General features: G+C 35.4%; 1 protein-coding gene across 1 annotated transcript in view; it reads right to left on the bottom strand.

Moving 5' to 3' along the window:
• PHTF2 (putative homeodomain transcription factor 2) overlaps window positions 1-24,861 on the bottom strand; it is a 115,390-nt gene that overhangs the window by 50,511 nt on the left and 40,018 nt on the right. Inside the window, exon 3 of the mRNA XM_061197645.1 lies at window positions 171-227. Coding sequence (XP_061053628.1) covers window positions 171-227 — 57 coding nt within the window. The remainder of the gene's footprint in view (window positions 1-170; window positions 228-24,861) is intronic.

Below are 24,861 nucleotides of genomic sequence, written 5' to 3'. Positions count from 1 at the left end.
AGGTAAAGACACATGAATATGCCCTCATAAAAGAGTTTACCTCTTTATTTAAAAGTTTGGATAGCATAAGTAATACTAATTTGTACCTTTAAAGGTCGACAGAGAGATATTAAATAAACTGTGGTTAATAATCAATTTATAGAATATACAAAATGAAATAAACTTGTTACCTTGATTTCTCTTTGTTCAACAGATTTTTCCCATATTTGTTGATCATATGCTCCAATCTATGAAAATAAATTAAAAATAATACTACATTAAATGATCATTGTTGGAACCCATCCAACAGGTATAACTTCGTTGAATTACAAGCAACTTAATGTTTATTCAGCACAGATTAGATCCAGCTCTGTCTCAGACTTCTGTGATCAATACTGTACGGCAGTGGTTCTCAAAGTATGCTTGCAGGACCAGCAGTTTTAGCATCGTCTCGAAACTTGATAGAAATGGCAACTCTCTGGTTTCAGCCCAGAATTACTCAATCAGAAATAGGGATGTGATACTCAACAATGTTTGTAAAAAACCCTCTAGATTATTCTGATACACTACTGAAGTTTAAAACCCTAGGGCAGTGACCCTAGGGAATTTTTATTTTGAATAAACATAATTGCTACAGCCCTGGTACATTCAAGAAAAAACTCCCAAGTGATTAATTCCTTATGGAGTTATTTTTAAAGAAAAAAATATCAATATTCTACAGAAGTAAAAATTCATAAGCAGGTAGACCACAATTACCAATTAGATTAAGGTTTAAATTGAAAAATATAGTCAGGAAAGCAATTGAAGACACAGGGAAAGCATCAAGAAGTAGAATTCCTTGTACCTTCTGTGCCTATTACTCTTAGATGCTGGGAAGGTCTCTGAACTATACCTTCACCTGGGCAGGATGAACAAACCATTCTTACTGTTGTTCCTAACCAAGTTCTTTTCTGTTACCTCCTACTGTCTCCAGTTTCCACTTTATTTCCTATATCCAATAGGATACTGAAGTGGGTCAACAGCCTATAGTTTAAACTGAGAGTCTTCATTATTACCATTAATTGAAAATTAGAATCCTGAGACATTAAAATTACTTCAGATAATTACAATTTAGACACTGGAGACAGAGACCAGAGATAGGCAAAGATATGAGTAAGTTCAGGAAAATATTTTCTGACTCACAAAACCTTTCTACCCAAAAGTCCACTTAGCTACATGTTATTTTTAAAATCTCATTTCAAGAAATGAGAAATTGAGAATATGAGAAGGGTTTAAAGATAGATATAAAGGAGCTAAAAAATGATTTATTAAATCATTTTTTAAAGGTGTGACTTGTTATAAAGACTTTTTAAGGATGTACATGTGTTTGTACATTTTCTAGCAGAGAGAAAGCAACACCCAGACACCCAGTGTGGATCTGGGGATGTTCCATAACAGCCCATCATTTCTATTATCTCTCCTACACATTACCTTATTCATTCTAATTTCTCTGGTCCTTTAAATACTGTTCTTTTTCATCACATTCCTGTGACTCCTTTCTTATTTTAAAAATCACTTTATGATATAATAATACCCTGCAAATTAAAATCTTATAATACCTAGACCAAGCCACATAGACTGAACAACTGACTTACACTTAACCAAAGCTGCCATCAGTCTCTATAAAGCACGATTAATAAGTCCTAGGTAAGCAATAACCAAATGGTTAGACCTAATGGCAGAGCTGACCTGCGGTGACTAACTGCCCCTCAATCATCTTCCTTAAAATCAGAAAAGAAGTATGGGAACATAGATTCCACAGGAGTAATTCTGCTCTAACTTGATAATTCAGAATGACTGGGCTTGATTCAATTAAAAGTTATTTTTTAAATGTGTAACTATTTCAATGCACTGCATACTCTTCAGTGAAACAATAATCAAAACTAATAAAGAATAGGTACCAATATGTTTAATAATTATTTTGGCAGTATTTTGTTTTCATATACAAAACAACTACACTAGGTTCTCTTTTAAAAGAACTGTGGGTTTTTTTTTTTTTAATTAATTAATTTATTTATTGGTCACGCTGTACAGCATGTGGGATCCTAGTTCCCCGACCAGGGATTGAACCTGTGCCCCCTGCAATGGAAGCGTGGAGTCTTAACCACTGGCCCGCCAGGAAAGTCCAAGAACTGTGTTTTTATTTCAAGATGACTCAAGAATATGGACATGGAAATATATATCCCACAGTCCTAAAGCCAGGGAAAATAAAATAATGCATGTGCAATAGACCAAGTCAGAAAAGCATGCCAGTACAACCACAGCATGGTACTGAATAGCTCCAGGTTTTTAAAAAGGTATAGAAAGTCTAATAAACCTTGCAGTGAAGCAGTGACTAAAAGTGGAAAAGTTTTTTGAAGGCTGAGGTTCTTGTAAACAGCAGAATGGTGATGGGGAATATTCCTATAAAAAGGATATAAAAAGGAAAATGATGGCTTGTTTTACTGGCTAATCAACTTTTCTTCAAAGATTTGATGTGTGAGAGGAAGGACAACTTTTACTGTAATAGAATACCTTGTGGGATCTTAATTTTGTTTTTAACCAGATAAGTGTCATTTTCAATTACAAGCAATTAAATGTCTCAAAAAGTGGAAACATCAGTTCTCCTTTGCAGCAGACTTTTTTTGTTTTTAAAATACTACCAGAATGGACCCTTTAGTTACATATGCAAATTGACTACTTTACTGAAGAAAACTGTGAGGGTGCCTTTAAAGCTAAACACAGGTGCTTCAGGAGGTGTTCAGGGTTCTGCTTAGTGATGCATATGCCATTAACAAACTACCCTCACATATGAATTCAGACTGAACTGTCTCTGAAAATTGCTTCTTGGGATATGTGTGTAGTACCTCAGAGGCATCATGAAATCAGAGTGGTGGCAGGATACTAGGAGGCACAGGGAAGGAATTCAGAAGGGAAGGCTTCTTTCTGACCTAAAGCCTCACTTTCCTCCACTCTGAAATCTGGCAAGATAGAAGATTAGAACATCTGCAGCTGGGGTCAAGCTTTTCCCTTGAAAGAAACATAATCTTATGGTCAATCATAATTGAGCAAGAAAAGAAGTGAAACAGACTGAAGAGGAGAAGAACCATCTTCTCAAGACTTAGGGTCATGGATCAAGAATAATTTGCAGGCTGTGTTAAAAAAAAAAAAATTAAAAAACAAACAACTTGACAAGTTTTCCAAAGGTTCTATACTATTTCGGACACACACATACTTGGCAGACTTGACTAAATCACCTAAACTTGATAGCTGTTTCTTTTTTGTATTTCTTCTACAAAAAAATTAAATAACAAGGCCAAGTTCAAATATAGTTCTCTGTGAAAAATCAGGAAGAAAATAACTACATTATTTTTTTAATGTCATACGAAAGATTAAAGGAAGCTCAGTAGTAACATTTGTCTAACAGAACAGGAATTTTAATCACATAATATGTTCTTTAATTGGGAAAAAATATTATGTAATATTTTGGCCACTTTCAAATTTCAGCTACCTCCTAATTGCTCTTTCCTGACCCACAAAATGCCTCCACTGTTTGGGTGTTTAGAAACGTGCCTAACATTCTATGGGAACAAAAGGATATATATGCAAACAATGTTTTGCTGGTAGACAGAAATACCTAGGTAATTAATGTGTGAGTAGTTCTATGAATTTTCAACCATATTCTTCACGTGACAATGCGTTTCAAGGAGGGAAAAACATTGTTTCTATTGTATTATAAGAGAGGACTCTGAAATCCTGATTTACATTTGATGTGCAGCGAACTGTTTTGTACATGTTAAGAAAGTAAAGTTCATTTTCTGGTGCCTGGTTATGGTAAGCAAAGTTTATCAATGCTCTGGTTATTACTCTCACAGATGCCCTGAACATCTTAAGCGTCAGTCGTACTCTTACCCAACCAGAGCTGATCTATAGTCAGCTTTTCTCACCTGGTCCCAGAAGACCAAACACTGCCCTCTACAGATTCATCCTGTATCTTCAACAACAGGTCTGGCAATCCTATATGGATCACTTACACTACTCCCCATAATGACAGCAAGGATAATTCTGAATTTTCTTTTCACAGGCTTTAATTCCTAATTACTCTGAACATAACACTTCAATTACTTCCACTTCTAAGATTGAAGCCATAAGATGCAAATGTTAAACTTGGTTTAAAAAAAAATACAAACAGAAAATATCTGAGAGACCAGTGTCCTGAAAGTGGTAAAAAAAAAAAAATTTTTAAGAAAAAGATGAGAAAAGAAATTGAGATACTATAAGTTAGTAATATCAAGTGGATTAAAATTGAACTAAATAGATGCTTTCTGACCTACTGAAGACCTACTTATAAAAGGCAAGTGGCTGTAGCTAATATGATACAGTAAGTATGTATGTAAATATATATAGCAGACATTTTAGAAGGATACATGAAAGCCATTAATAGTGAGGACAGCTCTTTTACTTTCTGCTTTATATTCACTGATCCTATATCACTTTTTCTCCCTACAATGGATAAATACTATTTTTATAAAGCAGGATTCTAACCCAGGTCTGATGAACTGCAAAGTAATTTGAATTAGTTATCTAAGAAATTAATATGTTTCTGTCAATGAATACTAACTTTACAAGGAATTATCTACCTCCACCTATCATCATTCTTATTTTTTATCTTTCTATATACTGAGACAAACAAAATGGGGAAGGGGAAAAAGAGGGGCGGGACAAGGAGAGGGGAACGAGGGAGGGGCAGTCAGGGATGGAGGGATAGAGAGGGATGAGAGAAGGAGAGAACTGGTAGGTAGAGAAAAAGATTGTCTTTGTCTAGGTGTCTGCCGGAGTCAGCTCTGACTTCTAAGGAAAAAAAAATTGTAACGAAAATGAAGGTATCAAGAATACAAATATTAAAACCCAGGTAATTAGATGGTGAAGTGCGAAACATGTATCACTTATGATCCTAGAAAAGAAGTATCTTTGAAAAACAATTTAAAAAGCTACTCTTGGGTGATCTGATTACTACTTAGGTCATCACATTCAGAAGAGCAGTGGTTCAGATGTCAAGAGGCTAAAGAGAAGGTGTCGCTTCAAAAAGGTAGTTACCAATAGTTAATTAGATTAAGTGCTTAGATAAGAGATTTAGAGTTCACGAATAAATATAAGCAGGGCAAATGGAGGCCCAGATTTGCACGCATATTTTAAACACTTAGTTCTTTAACTAATGAATAGACATGCCATAATACTATATGTTAAAGCCCTAATTTGTCCTGCTATTTCCATGCTCAGTTCCATTTTTTGGAATCTCATTCCAGAAACTCTGAAAAGCAGGCTATTAATTCTCACAAACACCAAACTGAATTTAAAAAGGTAACACAGAGCCCAAATCCCCTCCTAGCTTGTCCCCACTCCACAAACATCAAAGGCCAATCATGCGCCAGGACAAAAGGAGTCTACCTCTGTCAGCAAGAGTGTGTCTGTTAAAAGCATAAGAATACCCTCAAGGCAAAAGGTTAAAGAATCTCTTGAGACAATTTCGAAAGAAAGAAAAGAAGGGAGGGAGGGAGGAAGGAAGGAGGAAAAAGAAAGAAAAGAAAAAGAAAGAGAAGAAAAGAAAAAGTAAAAGAAAGATAACCATCCCCTTGGTGATCCTTTCTATCCCTAAATTGATAGTAAATATATTATCTTTTCTGTGACTGTTTTTTGTACATGCATCATCAACCTTTTTAAGACCCTAATAAGCAAAGGTAATGTTGCTTTTATACCTATGATGGTCCCACATTTTAATAGTGATTTAATACCAGTACAACCCAGGATAATTAACTTTTATCTTTGAGTCTTTTTATAAAAATAAAAGTTGTCAATCAGAAAATACCCTTTGTTGTATTTAGTGTGTTGGTTTCTTAATCCTTTGTTTTCTCCACTGGCTTAGTTGAACAGCTCTTAATGTTTGCTGACAGAAGTGGAAAAGACCCTAGACTGCGCAAGAGAACCGAATAGTCTTATGGTCTTGGGCAAGTTTCTTGACCTCTGAGATTCTGTAAAATGGGGATAACAGAACATACTTCACAGAACTGGAATATAAAATGATAGTGTCTGGTATATAGTCAGTGCTCTGTAAATGTTAGTTCTTCCCTTTCTTGGCAAATCTCAACCGCTCCAGGCCTCAATTACCTCATTTCTAAATTGATGAAGTTAACTATATTTAAATTAATTTATGACAACATTTATACTCACTAATGATGAGTTGGATGGCTACAGATAATTTCTTTATGTACCAGTATGGGGAGAGAAAAGATTCAGTGCTACTATGGAAAAAAGTAGAACCAAAAGTGTAGCTAGAAATATCTGGGCAGAAGGTACCAAGAAGAAAGCAAAAACAACGGTGTAAGGGTAAGTGTCCTTTTCTTAATTAAAAACCAATATAATAGGTTTTTAGAATTACTTACAGTTTATTAATGAAACCAGAGCTGTCAACACCCAAAATCTCATTTGCCCAGACAACTAAACTATATGGTTTTTCACTCTCACAATGATCTATCTACAAGTATGATAAGAAACAGAGACTGAGGGGTTGAGCAAACTAACAAAATTAAAGTTACTGAACAAAATAGTAGATCTGAGAATACTGATCACCAATGAAACATATCTATAATCCAAAAAATTATGTTGTCATGGTGGACATGCTGAAATTATATGGGACTTCTGTTCATATTACTAAAACATACTGAAGAAACAATTAGGGCCATTTAAAATCATTAGGATTACTGATTAATTTTCAGACAAATCTCTTCCCAGAATTAGTAGAAACTAATTCTTCTGACTTTTTAAAACTTTTTAAAATTTATTTTTATAATCATTTTTTAATTGAAGTATGGTTTATTTCCAATGTTGTGTTAGTTTCAGGTATACAGAAAAGTGATTCAGTTTTTTATTTATATATATACACACACACACACACACACATACACACACACACACACATATATATTCTTTTTAAGATTCTTTTCCATTATAAGTTATTACAAGATATTGAATATAGTTCCCTGTGCTATACAGTAGGTCCTTGCTGTGTGTCTACTTTATATAGAGTGTGTATATGTTAATCCCAACCTCCTAATTTATCCCGGCCCCCCCCTTTCCCCTTTGGTAACCGTTTATTTTCTATGTCAGTGAGTCTATTTCTGTTTTATAAATAAGTTCATTTGTATCGTTTTAGATTCCACATATAAGTGATATCATATGATATTTGTTTCTGTCTGACTTCATTTAATATGATAATCTCTAGGTCCATCCATGTTGCTGCAAATGGCATTATTTCATTCTTTTTTTTTATGGCTGAGTAATATCCCATTGTGTAAATTATACACCACATCTTCTTTATCCATTCATCTGTCGATGTACATTGAGGTTGACTTTTTTAAACTTTTAATTTCAAAGTAAAGCTCTCAACGCTTTGAATATCAAATAGGTTTTCACTGTTTTTTGCTCATAACTACTGCCTCTCAAACAAATTTGGCTGTTGAATGCCTAGGAGGAATATCTGAGTCCTTATGACTGCTCCTATGTAAAGCCTTGTTTCTAACCTACTACGTATCTTGAATAGCTCTCCTATCCTATTCTCTTGCTTTTACACAATTCCTATTTTAATCAACATATTGTCCAATGTTTCTGATTCTCCATTACACACGCGCGCACACACACACAGACACACACAAACAGTCCTATAATAGTCAGACACTCAGATAACTGTAATGATGAGGATCAAATAAGGAAGTTGAATCATTTAATTATACAATATAAACTATGAATGATGATGATGTCAGACAAAAAGGTATGGTCTGAAGACATGGCAAGAGCTAGTAACTCTTTTGAATGTATAACAACTACCAAATTATTTTACCAAATCTTTAGCTCTTCTGAATCAGTCTTTTCTTAGAACTCTAAAAAACATATGAGAAGCCAAACCATAGAAGCCTTCTAATCCAATAATTAAAATATTGCCCTATAATTCTAGTTATTGGGGGAAGGGAAGGACCTAAAATGGGTAAGTATTCAAAGTTAAGATACGGTTTCTCCCACTATCCGAAATTAGAGCATTCCTGTGAAACTGTTCGTAGGCCAAAATGGCGTAAAGTGAAGCATCAGTTACCTTAAGACACATCTTGCTAACAGATGCACAAAATAAATCGAGATAAATCACAGATGCTCAAAGACATAGTTCAAAACTATGGCAGCTGGGATGCTTCATGTATTTCCTAGGGAAGGAGCTTGGCGGTGCCACTCTTGCTGCTTGGGGTGCATGCTGCCGCTTGAACAGCTCACTCACTGCAAAACAAACGCTGAAGGCTATTTTCACTTTTCACCTTTTTTCATAAAAGCAAAAATCCTCTTTGGATTTTTTTCTGGTAGCAGAAACAGGTACCAACGTAGGCTTTTCGTAAAAGCAAAGTGGTGTGAAACAAATTTTCAAAAAGCCGGGGATACCTGTACCCTAACTGGGGAAAGAAGTGTAAGTCATGGAAAAAAATATGAATAATTATAAGCAAAGAGGTTTCTTTGCAATCTCTTTGCTTCAACTGTCATTTATTTCTTCTGCTATCAATTATTAGCAGAATCATATCATAACCAAAAGTATTACTACAGAAAAGCAAAGCTGCTTAAGTAGAAGGCAAATTAAAAAAAAAAAAACTTTTTAAAGATTAAGATCTTTTTGGGTGGAGAACATAATTTTTAAAGGAAGAAAACAGATATCTGGAATTCAATCCATTTTAAAATACTACATATCTAGCTGGCCTCTGGCATTTGGATCAAAACATCAAAGTTTGAAAACACATCCTCATCTACAGATACTAAAATCTTGTTAATTAGCAAAGATTCCATTCATTAAAAGTAATAACGGCTAAGGCCATTTAATCTCTTCCCACAGATTGTGTCAGGCTATGCATCATCTAAAACCACACTCTTCCCTGCATTAACCCTAAGAATAGTGTTTTACAGGCCACATACATATAATCAAATCATGAATCATGACCAAGTTCCTATTGCCTAAGGAAAGCCAGTTAATGATATAGTAAAACACTGATTCAAGTTTAGAAAAAAAGAAGAGTATTCTTTAATTCAACAAAGAGAGATGATCATGGTAGAATCTGCTTCTAAGAAATTATAAATCCAAAGAAAAAATATTCAGTTACTTATAATTCAAAGCAGAATGAAGTAAGGACTATTGCACTATACATCAGCAAGAGTTGGTGTGAAAATGAGCAGTATTTGTGAGGTAAAATGTACAAGAATAGGAAACTTACTGGATATGGGGACATGGGAAAGAGATAAAGATGACCATTTCTGGCTTAAGTACCTGGAGCTTCATGGGGATCATTAACCATGACATGGAATAAAAAAACAGGTTTGAGAAAAGCTGTTGGAGCTCTAAGACAGCTAGGAATTATGTCTGAGTTCAGAGAGTTGGGAAGGTAAAAAATTTGGAACTCAGCAGCATAAACTAGGTGTTTTGATATTATGTGGTCAATTTGATAATCTAGGGAAAGAGAATAACTTAATGAGATAAGAACAAAATGTTAAGAAGGATAAATATTCAACTGGAGGGAAGAAGTATCAAAGTCAGGTAAGGAGACTTAGAAAAATTAGGTAGGGAGAGACTGTATAGTATATTAATATATATGATAATTAAAGCATTATATATATTTATGTATATAAAAGCAATATAGTGTATATCTATAATAAATAGCAAACAAGGAAAGAGTTTCAAGAAAGAAGGTAAAGAGAGCTAAAAATACCGAAACATTTTGAAGTCATTATGTAGTTAAACATATTCATGTCAAATAATCTTAATCTCATTTAAATAGCAGGCAAAGTCATTAGCTGAGATATGGAAGCTGGGGAGTTTGGGAAATGGGTGACAATAAAGAAGGTAAGAAACAACCACTCGGGGAGACAGAATACAGCATCAACTAGAGTGACTTAGAGTAGGGATTCCAGGAAGAGCAAATGCAGCTGAGTTGGTATTAGAAGCAGTCAGCTGGGAGTCAGCTGAGTTATGTTTGTATTTTCTCTTTCACCACCAAGGCTCAACAGTCCAGGATCAGGAGGGGAAGAATTAGATACACAAACACACACACACACACCCTGCCACCAAATACCTACAATATGCCAAGCATGATGCTATGCACTTGGCAAGGCCCTTCAGTATGTCTTCAAACCGTATAGCTTCCTTTCTCTTTCTCCCTGCTTCTCCCGAACAATTCAGTACTACAGCCATTAGATGGGGCAGAGTCATGGGGGACCCAAAGCAGGGTGTCAGAGAGTCTGACACATAGGGGTGACAAGGGCAGGGTATCAGCCAAAGTGGAGTGTAGAGGGGGACCTTGTGGGGTGAGGGGAATCACAGCCTAAGCAGGATAAGGAGGGTGACCACATGCGGGAGTGACCCAGAGCAGCAGGGCGAGGAGGTCATCCACTTGGAGGATATGCTCATGTGGGGTGTCAGAGCCCAAGAAAGACGAAGAAGGTCTAGAATAAAGAGCTTGAATGGGATGGTATGGCAGCTGAGATGGGAGACTGGTTACATATATAAGGACTGATGTCTCAAAAGCCTGAAAATGTTCCTCTCTGTTTACTCAAAAATCTCTGTCTATAAAGCTATTAAAGAAGTAAGAGATTATTAGTTCAATGACATGAATGCTATATGTAAATAGGAGAAGGGTTTAATAAATAAATTATGGCATATTTATATAACAGAATATTATACTCTTTAAAATTATGTTTTAAAAGGATATTTAGTGACATGGGAAAGTACTTTTACATGAAAACAGTATATAAAAAAACTAAATACAATATAATCCTAATTTTGTTGGGGAAAATTCACAATGTTAACAGTAGGGTAATTGTGTGACTTTATTACACTTACTGCATTTTCCACTTTTCGTATTGTAGACATGTATTACTTTTAAACTATGATTGAAACATCATTAAAAAAATCAAGAGGAAATGGAAGCTAATATCATCTGAGTAGCATCACATATTAGGTACTGGGCTAGGTGGTTTTGAATACATTTTCTCATGGAAAAGTACTGTCATAGAGGGGGCAAGTCGTTAAGAAAGCAACTGCCACTTCTCAAAATCAATTTAAGTGTCATTATAAAAATAAATAAGGCTTTTCCTATGAGTTATATAACAAATTTTCTGCTAAAAAGTTATATCTTAATAACAAAACTGTCAGAAATTCTAGTACTATAAAAGGGCAGATAGATATCTACATCCTAGAATATCAAGGGAAAAAATGAGTTAAAGAGGCAAAATGCTAAAATATTTGAAGTGCCCAAGAAAACAACAACATTCCATACAGGACTCTTGTGGCAGACGGGTAACTTAAATTGCATTAGGCCGTGATGAATGAATTCAACTGATTCACACAGGAAAGGGAGGGAATGGAAGGAAGGGAGCCTGGCAAACAGCTCTGTGGTAGAACTGGGAGAACTCCAAGTTCTGGAAGAAGCCAAGGAGAGAAGGCCCTCATCAGCTCTGGCCTCTGTAGCAACAAGTAGGGGCTAGCCATATGGCAGAAGGAAGCAGCCATGGACTGTCTCTTCTGAATGCTCTCTTGGTTATTCCCTTTTAGTCCTCAAGTGATTAAAAAGATTAACCCTTAGAGCTAGTGAGAGCTAGTGATACAGTGTAATATCAGGGGTCCTCAATAGCCCCCAAGTGTCAAGCCCCCATCTTTAATTAGCAGCTGTAATCTGTAACCTAAAGATTAAAAAGCAAGTATATAGTTGATTTAACACCTCTCATTTATACTTAAGAAAAATCATTAAATCACTAAGAATAAAGGACTGAAGTCCTGCTATACTCTGAGGAGGACTTTAAAGGACCACATCTGTGTAATTTGATCCTATACATACCCCTCCTCCACAGTGATCCCAGGCTAGACAGCTGACTCAAACTGAGCCAGTCAAATTCTCTCTCCATTCCAATGTGAGGTGAACAGGAGAAACAGAGATGGATGACTAATAGAGGTGAATAAAATTAACATAACAGAGCCCTACAGAGAAGTTTCTAGAAATTCTGAGGGGCCCAACATAGTCCTGGTTTGTCTTTCCTTCCCAGGTCTTGGCTGTCTGCTGTTGGCACAGTTTACGTGTGTAGTGAAAAGCAGAAGCAGAACACAGTGGTGTTTTTTCCTGGCCCAACTTTAACGAGAACATTGCTGTTAATGCAAACCAACACCACGCTGCATAATTTATGAAGATTGTTTATTTTCCAACTTGCTGGTACATGGCAGTGTGTTCTCAGTGAATTTATTAATCAAGGTACTGTCCAATTAAAAACTTTCCCCAAGAAGTCATCTTGGCAAAGATAATTTAACTTCTACTTTTCTACTTAACCTAACCTTGCATCATGAATTGTGAGAAGATCCTGCTAGTGAGGAAAAAAAGATTATTAGTTGCTATTATTAATCATAGGAAAATAATTCAAATATGCCTTACTTTATCAATCAGAGGGTCAAAAACACATTACTCAGGGTGAATACTAGAGTTCTATTTAACAATCCTATAACATTAATTCCCAGGTGTTAAAGCTTTTACAGCCAAAACTATAAAATTTAACATTACGCAATTAATAATTATTTGAATTTTTCAATAAATGTTATTTCAACAATTAGAATGGAAATTATTAAAAATAGTTTAAAGAAATTATTAAACTATTTAAAATAGCTTTTTAAAAGCTATTCATTACTTAAAATAAACAGCTTAGTTTAAAAAAAAAAGGATTCATTTCTTTAGCTTCTAAATCATCAAAATACAGTGAAAGGCCAAATATAAACTCTACTTTGTCTTCACTTTACCACTAACAGTGCTGCACATATTTTATACATCAAGCTTAAGGAAAAAAACTACCCCCCCCCAAAAAATTAATTTCATCTTCTCACCTAGTCCAAGACAAGGCATTCAGCGACAACACAGATCATAATTCTCCTAGCCAAACACGCATTTATAAAAATTAACTTACTTAAATAACAATGGCCAAAACCAAGCTAGTCAGGATACATACAAGACTTCCAATAGACTAAGCAAATACATTTAAGCTAAAATGAGAGTTGTACGAATAAACAGTAACTGCTGCTCCACTTACTGAGCGGTTGTTGCTCTGTCATGGATTACAGTCCAAGCAGGAGACAAGACGCACAGGACATATTTAATGCCACCACCCACAACCACCTGAGAGCCCACAGCAAAGGGAAAGAAAAGTGGCAGAAGAAATAGGCCAGATTTGGATATCATGTTGGGAGCAGAATCACTCTCAGTTAAGAGAGTGCAGATTCCGTAGCCTATTCCAACTGGGTTTAAATTCTGGCTCCATCATGCATTCTCTATGTGACTGTGGGGAAACCACTAGACTTCTCTGAATCTTAGTTTCCTCAGTTATAAATTCAGGATAATGGCAGTAATGCCTATTTCATAAGGTTGTTGTGATAATTAAATGCAGGTAACGTACTTAGGACAGTATGTAGCACATAGTAAGCATTCAATGAATGTCACCTGCTATTATTATTCAACTAGTTCAACAACCATGAAATAGGAAGCCTTGGGCCAATTATTTTACTTACACAATATCATTTAATCCTCATTTTTAAAAGAAAATTAAACAGACATAGAAAAGTTCAATAATTTTCCCAAAGTCACAAGACAGCAAATGAAAGAACCAGACTCAAACATAGCATGTCTGACCACAAGGGCCCTGCTTTTTGTTTTTTTCTCCTGGTTGATTTTCAAGTTATTAAGACTCAGAGTATCTGTATGTGGTACAAATTCAAATTGTGTCAAAGTGAAAGGGAATGTTTATTTTTAAAACTCTCAGACTCTGTGCGAGAACTTTCTCAAAAAACATTCAGACTTATGGTTACCAATGGGGAGGGGGGATGAGGGAGGGATGGACTAGGAGTCTGGGGTTAGGAGATGCAAACTATGACATTTAAAATGGATAAACAACAAGGTCCTACTGTATATCACAGGAAACTATATTCAATATCCTGTGATAAACCATAATGGAAAAGAATATAAAAAGAATATATATATAACTGAATCACTTCACTGTACAACAGAAATTAACACAACATTGTAAATCAACTAAACTTCAATAAAAAAAAATTTTTTTAAGTCAACATTTTTACCCCCATTTTGAAGATGAGGAAATTTAGTCTCCCAGAGGTTGAAATAACTTGCCCATGTCAGACAGCTTTTAAGATACAGAGTTTGGATCTCATTTACAGATACAGATACCCATAGGCTGGCATTCCATTACACAGTGCTACCTTCCAAGATAAATCTTAATTTTCTTTTCTCAAAATAACAGCAATCTGTGGAAACTACTATCTCTTAGTAGCAAAAACAATTTCAAATTACTTGTTTAGATAAGAATTAAGTAAACATACCACCTATTTCAGATATATCCATTCTTTGACTTGCCAAGATTTGGGTTTTTTAATTAATATTTATTTATTCATTCATTCATTCATTTCATTTATATATTTATTATTATCAATTGATTTATTTTGGCCCCGCCGGGTCCCAGTTGTGGCATGCGGAATCTTAGTTGCGGCATGCACGCGGGATCTAGTTCCCTGACCAGGGATCAAACCCGGGCCCCCTGCACTGGGAGTGTGGAGTCTTACCCACTGGACCACCAGGGAAGTCCCAAGATTTGTTTCTAATCAATCACATTCCCAAGAATACCTATCACTTTTCCTTTGTATTCATGATTGTAGTTTTTAAAAGTCCAATTTTATTGCTTTCTTTGCATGTAAGACTTAACGCAAACCTGGAAGAATGAGAAAAGATCCCACACCAAGGCACTTCGCGCAGGGTGAGGAAAAAAAGAAATGTTTTTTAAACATAAATGTATATATTTAAAATATCTTCTCAACTGTATTGTTTAACTACTTTACTACTTTATAAGAGGTATGGTGTATGATTTACCCCCTAAACACAACTTGTTTTAGGTTTAAAGGTTCTGCCAACCTTGTAAATTCCCTGAACAGGGTTTCATCAGTCTAGTAAAACCATAAAACCAAAGGAGCACATGAATAGGATAACTCCATAGATGTTTTACTGTATCAAACTGTAGATTAAAATTATAATACCAAAATAATCAATTAAAAGAAATAACTATGCAAATTAAACCACCAAGAGATGGCACTTCACAACCACTAAAATGTCTATAATTAAAAAAGACATGGGACTTCCCTGGAGGTCCACTGGTTAAGACTCCGCGCTTCCACTGCTGGGAGCACAGGTTCGATCCCGTTCAGGGAATTAAGATCCCACATGCCACACGGCACGGGCAAAAAAAAAAATAAAAAGACAATAACAGGTTTTGGCAAGGATGTGGAGAAAGTAAAATCCTCATATAATGCTTGTGGGAATGTAAAATGAAGCAGTCACTTTGGAAAACAGTTTGGCAGTTATGACCTGGTAATTCCACTCCTAGTTATTATCCCAAGATAAGTGAAAATGTATGTCCATATGAAGATATGTATGTGAATGTTTATACCTGCACCATTCATAATAGTCAAAAAGTGGAAACAATCCAAATGTCCATCAACTGTGAATAAATAAAATCTGGTACACCTACACAATGGGATTCTACTCAGCAATAAAAAGGAATGGAGTACTCACATATGCTACAACAGGAGTGAAACTCAGAAACAGCATGTTAAGTAAAGAAGCCAGACACAAAAGACACTAAAGGCAGAAAAGGCAAATCTATAAGATACAAAAAGTAGATTAGTGGCTTCGTGGTGGTGGGGATGGGAAGGAGGAGTGACTACAAATGAGCAATAATACATTTCTTTTGGGAATGATAGAAATGTTCTGAAATTAGACTGTGGTGATGGTTGTACAATACCATAAATTTAGTAAGAATTATTGAATTGTACACTTAAAACAAGTGAATTTTATCACTTTTAAGTTACATGTCAATAAAGCTCTTTTGTAAAAAAGGAATAGCTACGTTTTTGTAAAATTTCTTTAAATAAAATAATATGACAAGCATTTAAAGGAAAAAAATATATATAGATAGTCAGAATTTGGAATGAAAAGAATTTTCCATTAAGTTTTGACTCCTAGCAGGCTTTCCATCCCTATACCTAGAAGACTGCTTCTGCTTTGTGTGTGTGTGTGTGTGTGTGTATGTTCTAGATTATTAATTTTAATATTGCCCTCATATTAACTTGAATATTTACAGGATTTACTTTCCAAAGGATTTGAGATATCAAAACATTATGTAGTGAAAATTATAGTTCACTGCAACTAAGAAAATGTTAATATAAAGAAATTGTCTATGCTGTACAAATAGCTGTTAAATTTATATTATTTGGAATTTCAGGATTCCTCTGAAAATATGTATATGTATATGAAACTTGTCTGAAATTATTAAATTTCCCATTTTCTAGAAATCTCTCCCCCAATCCTTCCACTCAGGAAATCATGTAATAAAAACATCAGTATCAGGAGTATTGTTTGAAAAATAATACACGTATGAAAATTATGGGAAACTTGAAAGTAAAAGTGAAGAAAGTGTTGGCATTGGGTCATATTCATTGAAAAAAAACCTTTTACATCACGCAAGACATCAATAAGAGGTATCTATCTTTAAAATAACACCTACACTGTAGCATGAACTGACTGAGACCCTAACATGGATGGAAGGCCCCACCCCTGGTTACTAAAAGATATTAACTGCCAGTTGAGGCAGTTAATGCTGTTAATAATAATAATAATAACAAGAAATAGCATTTGATATTATTTATCAAATGCCAGACACATTTTCCATGTACTAACTTAATAAATCCTCACAATTCTATGATGTAGATATTATTGTTATCCCTATTTTATAGTTACAAAAATTTAGGTTGTACAAATTTTAACAGTAAGTAGCAGAATATAGGAATTCAAAACCAGATGGACTGGCTCCACAAATGAGGCCTTACCCATCAGTAATTTCATTCACACCCTTACACAAAAACCACCCTATATTCTTTTGCCTTGGCTCTGATCACTAAGAAGTGTCTGGGAAGGGTGGCATTTAACTCCTAATCACTGTCAGATACTTCTGTCTCTACTGACTCTCCATGGCTGCCTTGCCAGCTGGGAAGCTGTCAGGCCTATTAAGAAAGCAAATGAGCCCAAGCACCTATGGTCAGCTAATCTGTGACAAAGGAGGCAAGAATATACAATGGAGAAAAGACAGTCTCTTCAGTAAGTGGTGCTGGGAAAACTAGACAGCTACATGTAAAAGAATGAAATTAGAACACTCCCTAACACCACACACAAAAATAAACTCAAAATGGATTAAAGACCCAAATATAAGGCCAAACTCTATAAAACTCTTAGAGGAAAACATAAGCAGAACACTCTTTGACATAAATCGCAGCAAGACCTTTTTTGACCCACCTCCTAGAGTAATGAAAATAAAAACAAAAATAAACAAATGAGACCTAATTAACTTAAAAGCTTTTGCACAGCAAAGGAAACCGTAAGCAAGATGAAAAGACAACCCTCAGAATGGGAGAAAATATTTGCAAATGAAGCAATGGACAAGGGATTAATCTCCAAAATATACAAACAGCTCATGCAGCTCAATATCAAAAAAAAACAAACAACTCAATCAAAAACTGGGTGGAAGACCTAAACAGACATTTCTCCAAAGAAGACATACAGATGGCCAAGACAGACATGAAAAGATGCTCAACATCACTAATTATTAGAGAAATGCAGATCAAAACAACAATGAAGTATCACCTCACACCGGTCAGAATGGCCATCGTCAAAAAATCTACAAACAATGAATGCTGGAGAGGATTCCCTCCTACAATGTTGGTGGGAATGTAAATTGGTACAGCCACTATGAAAAACAGTATGGAGGCTCCTCAAAAAACTAAAAATAGAACTACCATATGACCCAGCAATCCCACTCCTGGGCATATACCTGGAGAAAACCATAATTCAAAAAGACACATGCACCCCAATGCTCATTGCAGCACTATTTACAATAGCCAGGACTGGAAGCAACCTAAATGTCCATCAACAGAGGAATGGATAAAGAAGATGTGGTACATATATACAATGGAATATTACTCAGCCATAAAAAGGAATGAAATAGTGCCATTTGCAGAGACGTGGATAGACCTAGAGACTGTCATACAGAGTGAAGTCAGAAAGAGAAAAACAAATATCGTACAATATCGCTTATATGTGGAATCTAGAAAAATCGTACAGATGAACTTATTTGCAAAGCAGAAAAAGAGACACAGATGTAGAGAACAAACTTATGGATACCAAGGGGGGAAGGGGAGGAATGAATTGGGAGACTGGGATTGACATATATACACTACTATGTATAAAATAGATAACTAAAGAGAACCTACTGTATAGCACAGGGAACTCTACTCAATGCTCTGCGGTGACCTAAATGGGAAGGAAATCTAAAAAAGAGGGGATATATGTATACATATAACTGATTCACTTTGATGTACAGCAGAAACTAACACAACACTGTAAAGCAACTATACTCCAATAAAAATTAAATAAATAAATAAAATATTGATTTCTCAACACAAAAAAAAGGAAATGAGAATATACAAAACTCCTCCTGAAGTACAAATCTACTCAGCTCTAAAAATATGTAAAATAGTTAATATTATTAGTAACCACAGGGTAACCGTAAGGATTAAATGTGCTAATACATATTGAGCTAACAACAGTAACAGACATATAAGAGCTCAATAAAAGGTTAGCTATTATGTCATTTTGATGAATTACCTAATGCTTCCCTTTCCTTAATAACGCAGCACGAGACAAGGAAGGAAGGTATATGCCTTATTTGCATTCTTTTAATATTTATCATAAGATATACTCTGGTTTATTATTCTAAAACATAACCCCAACTAAATGATGCATACATATTATGAATCAAGACTACAATACCTTCCTTGTTTACATATTTCTAACAGTTTACTATAAATAGCATGAAAAGTTGTATCATATTTTTAAAGCAATTTAAATGCCAAGAGTATTAACATATCTTGGTTATATAAATACATTTGTATTTTAGAAAATACCTAACATATTATTGCTGCTCATTCAATCATTTGAAATAAAAAATGAGATCATGAAACATATAAGTTATTCAAAATCAAACACATTAAACTGTTTAGCTTCCTTCCACTTACCTATATAAGGTAAAATTAATATGGAGAAAAAGTTAAGATAACTTGCTCCTGGGTGCTCAGTCCAGATTCCCCAGAGTTAGAATCTGAGGGACCTGGACCACTATCATCATTGGGCAAGAAAAGGTTTGCTGTAATTGCAAGAATCCAGGTAGCCAAAATTGCTACTGAAGAGTGACTACAGGTATGCCTACAGAAGTTATACTGTTCATCTTCACTATGTAGAATTAGGAAAAACTGTGCAGAGGAAGAAATGAACCATTTATCCAGATAGTACTTTAGACTGTGCTAAAGTACTAATCTTTGGTAAGCGCTTTGGAAAGCATCTGCAATCTTATACTGTACATACTAGTACTATATATATTCTTATACTGATGAGACAACTGAGGCTGTCAGAAAGTTCTGCACCTAGTATTTGGGGGCAGAAACCCAAGTTCTGACAACGCCATGCCTTTTCCACTGCACGACACTCTTTTATATAACTTGACCAGTATTTTCCTAAGTATGTTCCACAGATACTCAGGGGGAAAAAATTAAGTCAAATAAATTGAGAAATGATGTTTCTTCTATTTGCCTCATAGGCAGTAACACTGCACATTATTCAAACTATGAAATTCTGTAATCATTAAACTTGTTTACCTTTGTCTAACTCAATATTTCCCAAACTAATTTGACCATAAAAATCCCTCTATTCTAATAACACCTATTAACATCATGCAGAAAACACTTTGGGAAATGTTACTATAGGCTAAAGTATTATGTATAATACTTAATGTAAAAGATATTCAGCATACAGAGACTTTCATATTTACTACTAAATAAATTAAATCAAATTACTCAAAATAAGTGTCTACCTTGGTACATGGCACATCATAGGCATTCAATATAATAATGAAGAACTACATAAACCAAAAGTTTAATGTAAGTATTGTCTCCTGACAGCACTGTTATCAAAGCAGCAAAATTTACCAAGTACTAAATATAAGGTAAGGCACTGAAATAAATAATGGAGATACAAAGATAACAATTCCTTCCCTTACCGATTAGCAGGGGGAATTAATTATACTGCAAGTAAAACTGTGATAAGCGCTAGAATAAACAAACTACCACTGTAACACAGAGGTAGAAAAATAACTGAATTTATACAAATACTACTAGTCATGCCAAAGAGACTCAGAAGCCAACCTGAATAAGCTCCTACTGGCAAGACAACAATCTGAGAATCAATAACCGCAACAGGTTGAAACACATCCAATATCTTTAAAGCCAAGAGTTCACAATGATAATTAAAAACAGACAAAGAACAGTGTTGACTTCTGGAAGATGTTAGGTAACTATCACATTACTTTGTAAAGTTGTAAAAAGAAAGAAGAAAATAAAAAGCACTATACTACTGCCATGAAGAGAGCACACACAACTTTTCTATATGAGCTCTGGCAGCAGACACCTAATCCAGTCTCCACAGGATTATGAAAGACGTCCTTGAGAGGAAGATACTAGCTTTGCCTTTTAAGGACCAACTTGAGTTAGTTTAAAAGAAAAAAAGAGCACAAGTGGGCACCCAAGCAGTAAGGTGAAAAACAGCATGGGGAGACTTCAAAAAGTTTTATTTGTTGGAGAGGTAGAATTAGTTCAGTAAAAGTTGAAGGCTGGAAGAGGTTAGAAAGGTAACTGAAATTAGACATTTTTAAAATCCTTAAAAGTTTTGTGAAGAAATGTGAGTTTATACCATATGTGAGAAGTCTTTGAAGAGTGTTATTAAATATGTAAGTCAAAAAATCAAATTTTTATTTAAGATAAATCACTGGTGGCTGTGAGGAGGAAATATTTAACTGGAACAAGAATTAAGAAACAATGAAGGGGGACTTCCCTGGTGGCACAGTGGTTAAGAATCCGCCTGCCAATGCAGGGGACACAGGTTCGAGCCCTGGTCCGGGAAGATCCCACATGCCATGGAGGAACTAACCCATGCGCCAGAACTCCTGAGCCTGTGCTCTAGAGCCCACAAGCCACAACTACTGAAGCCTGCATGCCTAGAGCCTGTGCTCCTCAACAAAGAGAAGCCACCACAATAAGAAACCCACGCACCGCAACAAAGAGTAGCCCCCGCTCGCCACAACTAGAGAAAGTCCGCGCTCAGCAAGACCCAATGCAGCCAAAAATAAAATAAATAAATTTAAAAAAAAAAAAAAAAAGAAAGAAACAATGAAGGAAGGGAGATTACAGCAAATTTGAGAAATATTTAGGAAATCAAAGTAGTAACAGAATGGTAACTGAAAGAACAAATTTATTTATTTTTTGTTTGTTTAGAGCCTAGAGATCTTTTTTTTTTTTGTATGTTGAAGGAATCATCTTTATTGAAAAAACCTAAAACTATGCAGTGTGAAAACCACTCTTGTAAATCCTGAGCTAGGAGTAGCCATAAACCTGAAGTGTGAAATTACAGCCTTTCAGAACTGAGAAAAACCTTAGTGACCTTGAACTCAGACTCCATCCCTTCTTTGAGGTTAAACGATGTGCTAATTATTTGCACAATTAAAAGCCAGTTTTAAAATTCCTGTCTTGACTTCCCTGGTGGCGCAGTAGCTAAGAATCTGCCTGCCAATGCAGGGGACACGGGTTCGAGCCCTGGTCCAAGAAGATCCCACATGCCACGGAGCAACTAAGCCCGTGGGCCACAACTACTGAGCCTGCGCGCCACAACTACTAAGCCCGTGTGCTACAAATACTGAAGCCCACACGCCCAGAGCCTGTGCTCTGCAACAAGAGAAGCCACGGCGATGAGAAGTGCCTGCAACAAAACAAAGAGTAGCCCCCGCTCGCCGTAACTAGAGAAAGCCTGCGCGCAGCAATGAAGACCCAATGCAGCCAAATAAATAAATATAAAAAAAATTCCTGTCTTTAATTTCTCAGTTGTTTTCTAATCTTTTACTATGGTAATTCACTTTTAATGCTTATGAAAAAAAAAAGCCTCTAACATTTTATAGCCACCACTGCAACCCTGCCTTGGATTGCAGGATTTCCTGAGATACACTGTTACATAGCTAATGATACAATTTATATCTTTCATTCTTTTTTTTTTCCCCACATCTTTATTGAAGTATAAATGCTTTACAATGTTGTGTTAGTTTCTGCTGTACAACAAAGTGAATCAGCTATATGTATACATATATCCCCATATCCCCTCCCTCTTGAGCCTCCCTCCCACCCTCCCTATCCCATTGTTATAGGTCGTTGTCACAAAGCACCAAGCTGATCTCCCTGTGCTATGCAGCAGCTTCCCACTAGCCATCCATTTTACATTTGGTAGTGTATATATGTCCATGCCACTCTCACTTCATCCCAGCTTCCCCCCATCCCCGCACCACGTGCCCTCAAGTCTGTTCTCTACGTCTGTGTCTTTATTCCTGCCTTGCCACTAGGTTCATCAGTACCACTTTTTTAAATTCTATATATATGCGTTAGAATATAGTATTTGTTTTTCTCTTTCTGATTTATTTCACTCTGTATGACAGATCCTAGGTCCATCCACCTCACTACAAATAACTCAATTTCATTCATTTTTATGGCTAATATTCCATTGTATATATGTGCCACATCTTCTTTATCCAGTCATTTGTCGATGGACATTTAGGTTGCTTCCATGTCCTGGCTATTGTAAATAATGCTGCAATGAACACCGTGGTACATGTATCTTTTTGAATTATGGTTTTCTCAGGGTATATGCCCAGTAGTGGGATTGCTGGGTCATATGGTAGTTCTATTTTTAGCTTTTTAAGGAACCTCCATACTGTTCTCCACAGTGGCTGTAACAATTTACATTCCCACCAACAGTGCAGGAGGGTTCCCTTTTCTCCACACCCTCTCCAGCATTTATTGTTTGTAGATTTTTTGATGATGGCCATTCTGACCAGTGTGAGTTGATACCTCACTGTGGTTTTGCTTTGCATTTGAAAGAACAAATTTAGATGGAACTTTACATGAGCTCCCGTAGTACTTTAAAGATAACTTTGTTGTAGCACTTACCATAAAGTATAACCATTTTTTGTTTGAATTTTGGTTTCCCCATGATGCAGAGTTGCTTTAAGATAAGCACTCAGTGTCCAAATAATAGGTCCATCATAAATGTTATTTAAATGTAGATGGGTGCAAATTGTAACAGGAAATTATTTTTTGTGGAGAGAGGGGAAGTCTTGGTTTAAAAAAAAAAAAGCCTTTAATTCTAAAAGTCAAACTGTACTGATAAAACTAAGTGTATTGAGTTTTTCCTGTATGAAGTCAATGTAACGAGGCTTCACTAACAATTTTTCCCAGTTTTCTACCAGTAAATAAAAATGAACCACATAAAGTATTAAGTGGCCACAAAGCAGTAATTAAAAATATATCCTTCTGTCTACCATTTTGAGATTGGAAAAATAAGACTTCATTCTCTGATTCCCCAAAACTCTAAAAGAATTAAATTCTAATAAGGCTACCTTACTAACCTCTTCTTTATATACCTCTTTTACCTGTTTAGAGTTATGCACCAATCCACTTCTCCACAAACTAGGTAAACCAGAACTCTTTATCTATAATTCTAATCCCATCATAGGGAATGGAGGGAAAAGACACCAAACACAGAAAGCAAACTAAAGCAATATTTCACTTTAAATGACCAAGTATAATATCTCCTAATAAGGATATTAATTTGGGGCAAAAATTCAAATAGGAAATTTTTAGGCTATATACCCTCTCAGCATTTTATTCTTGTGAATCAATCCTTGGTATTGAATTAACAGCTTTCTTTTGAAAAACTCTATGGGCCATTTAGCAAAAAGCAATTCAGTATGTAAGTTACCCTGTTAAATAGCATTTATAAATGTCATTCTTTGTGGAACTACAAACATACAGCAGGTTAACACCAGTGTTGTAGATACTTTCAGGCCTTGTAAAAGCTGGTACATTTGCCTAATTTTAGGCTGCTAATGGCAACCCACCAACTTATTTCACCACTATGTCTGTTACCATGGTTGAAGACATACTGACTGCAAGATATTTGGAATACAACTGGCAAACATTATATCCTTGACTAACATTTCTATTTTAAATCTATTCATCAGAAAATGAAAAAGATTAGAGACTAGTTTTCCAGTATGTCATAAAATATTTTTCTTCCCAACTCCTAACAGGTATAAGAAGCTTTATTTATTGAAGAACTTCAACTCTCTTCAAATAACATTGTTTCTTGGCTCTCTTCATAACCTGTTGTAAACAACTACTTTAATCTTTAGGCACTGTATCTAGCAACTGCTATAGGCAACTGAATGCTTCCTTTTAAAGGAATAACTATTCGATGTATCAAAAAAAAAGTCATAAGCAAATAAGAGAACTGCAGCATTTCAAAGAAGTTATGTACTATGTAGATATTCCTAGTTCTAGCATACCAAAATATCTGCAAAACAAAACCAAAAACCTTCTATCGCCAAATAACTTTTAAAGAGGACAAACATAAAATACTAAGCATTTGGCTGTTTATGTAGTCACAGTGTCTGAACACGGTGAAAGATACCTCAAAAACTTTAATAATAAAGAATTTTCTACTAATGCTGTTTTTGTGAACCCAGTACTTTATGCTCAGGAGTACTAAA

This window comes from Eubalaena glacialis, chromosome 8 (genome assembly GCF_028564815.1).
Source record: "Eubalaena glacialis isolate mEubGla1 chromosome 8, mEubGla1.1.hap2.+ XY, whole genome shotgun sequence".
In the NCBI taxonomy this organism is placed as follows: domain Eukaryota; kingdom Metazoa; phylum Chordata; class Mammalia; order Artiodactyla; family Balaenidae; genus Eubalaena; species Eubalaena glacialis.
Note: the sequence above shows the minus strand (reverse complement) of the source record. Positions and strands in the feature narration are given on the sequence as shown.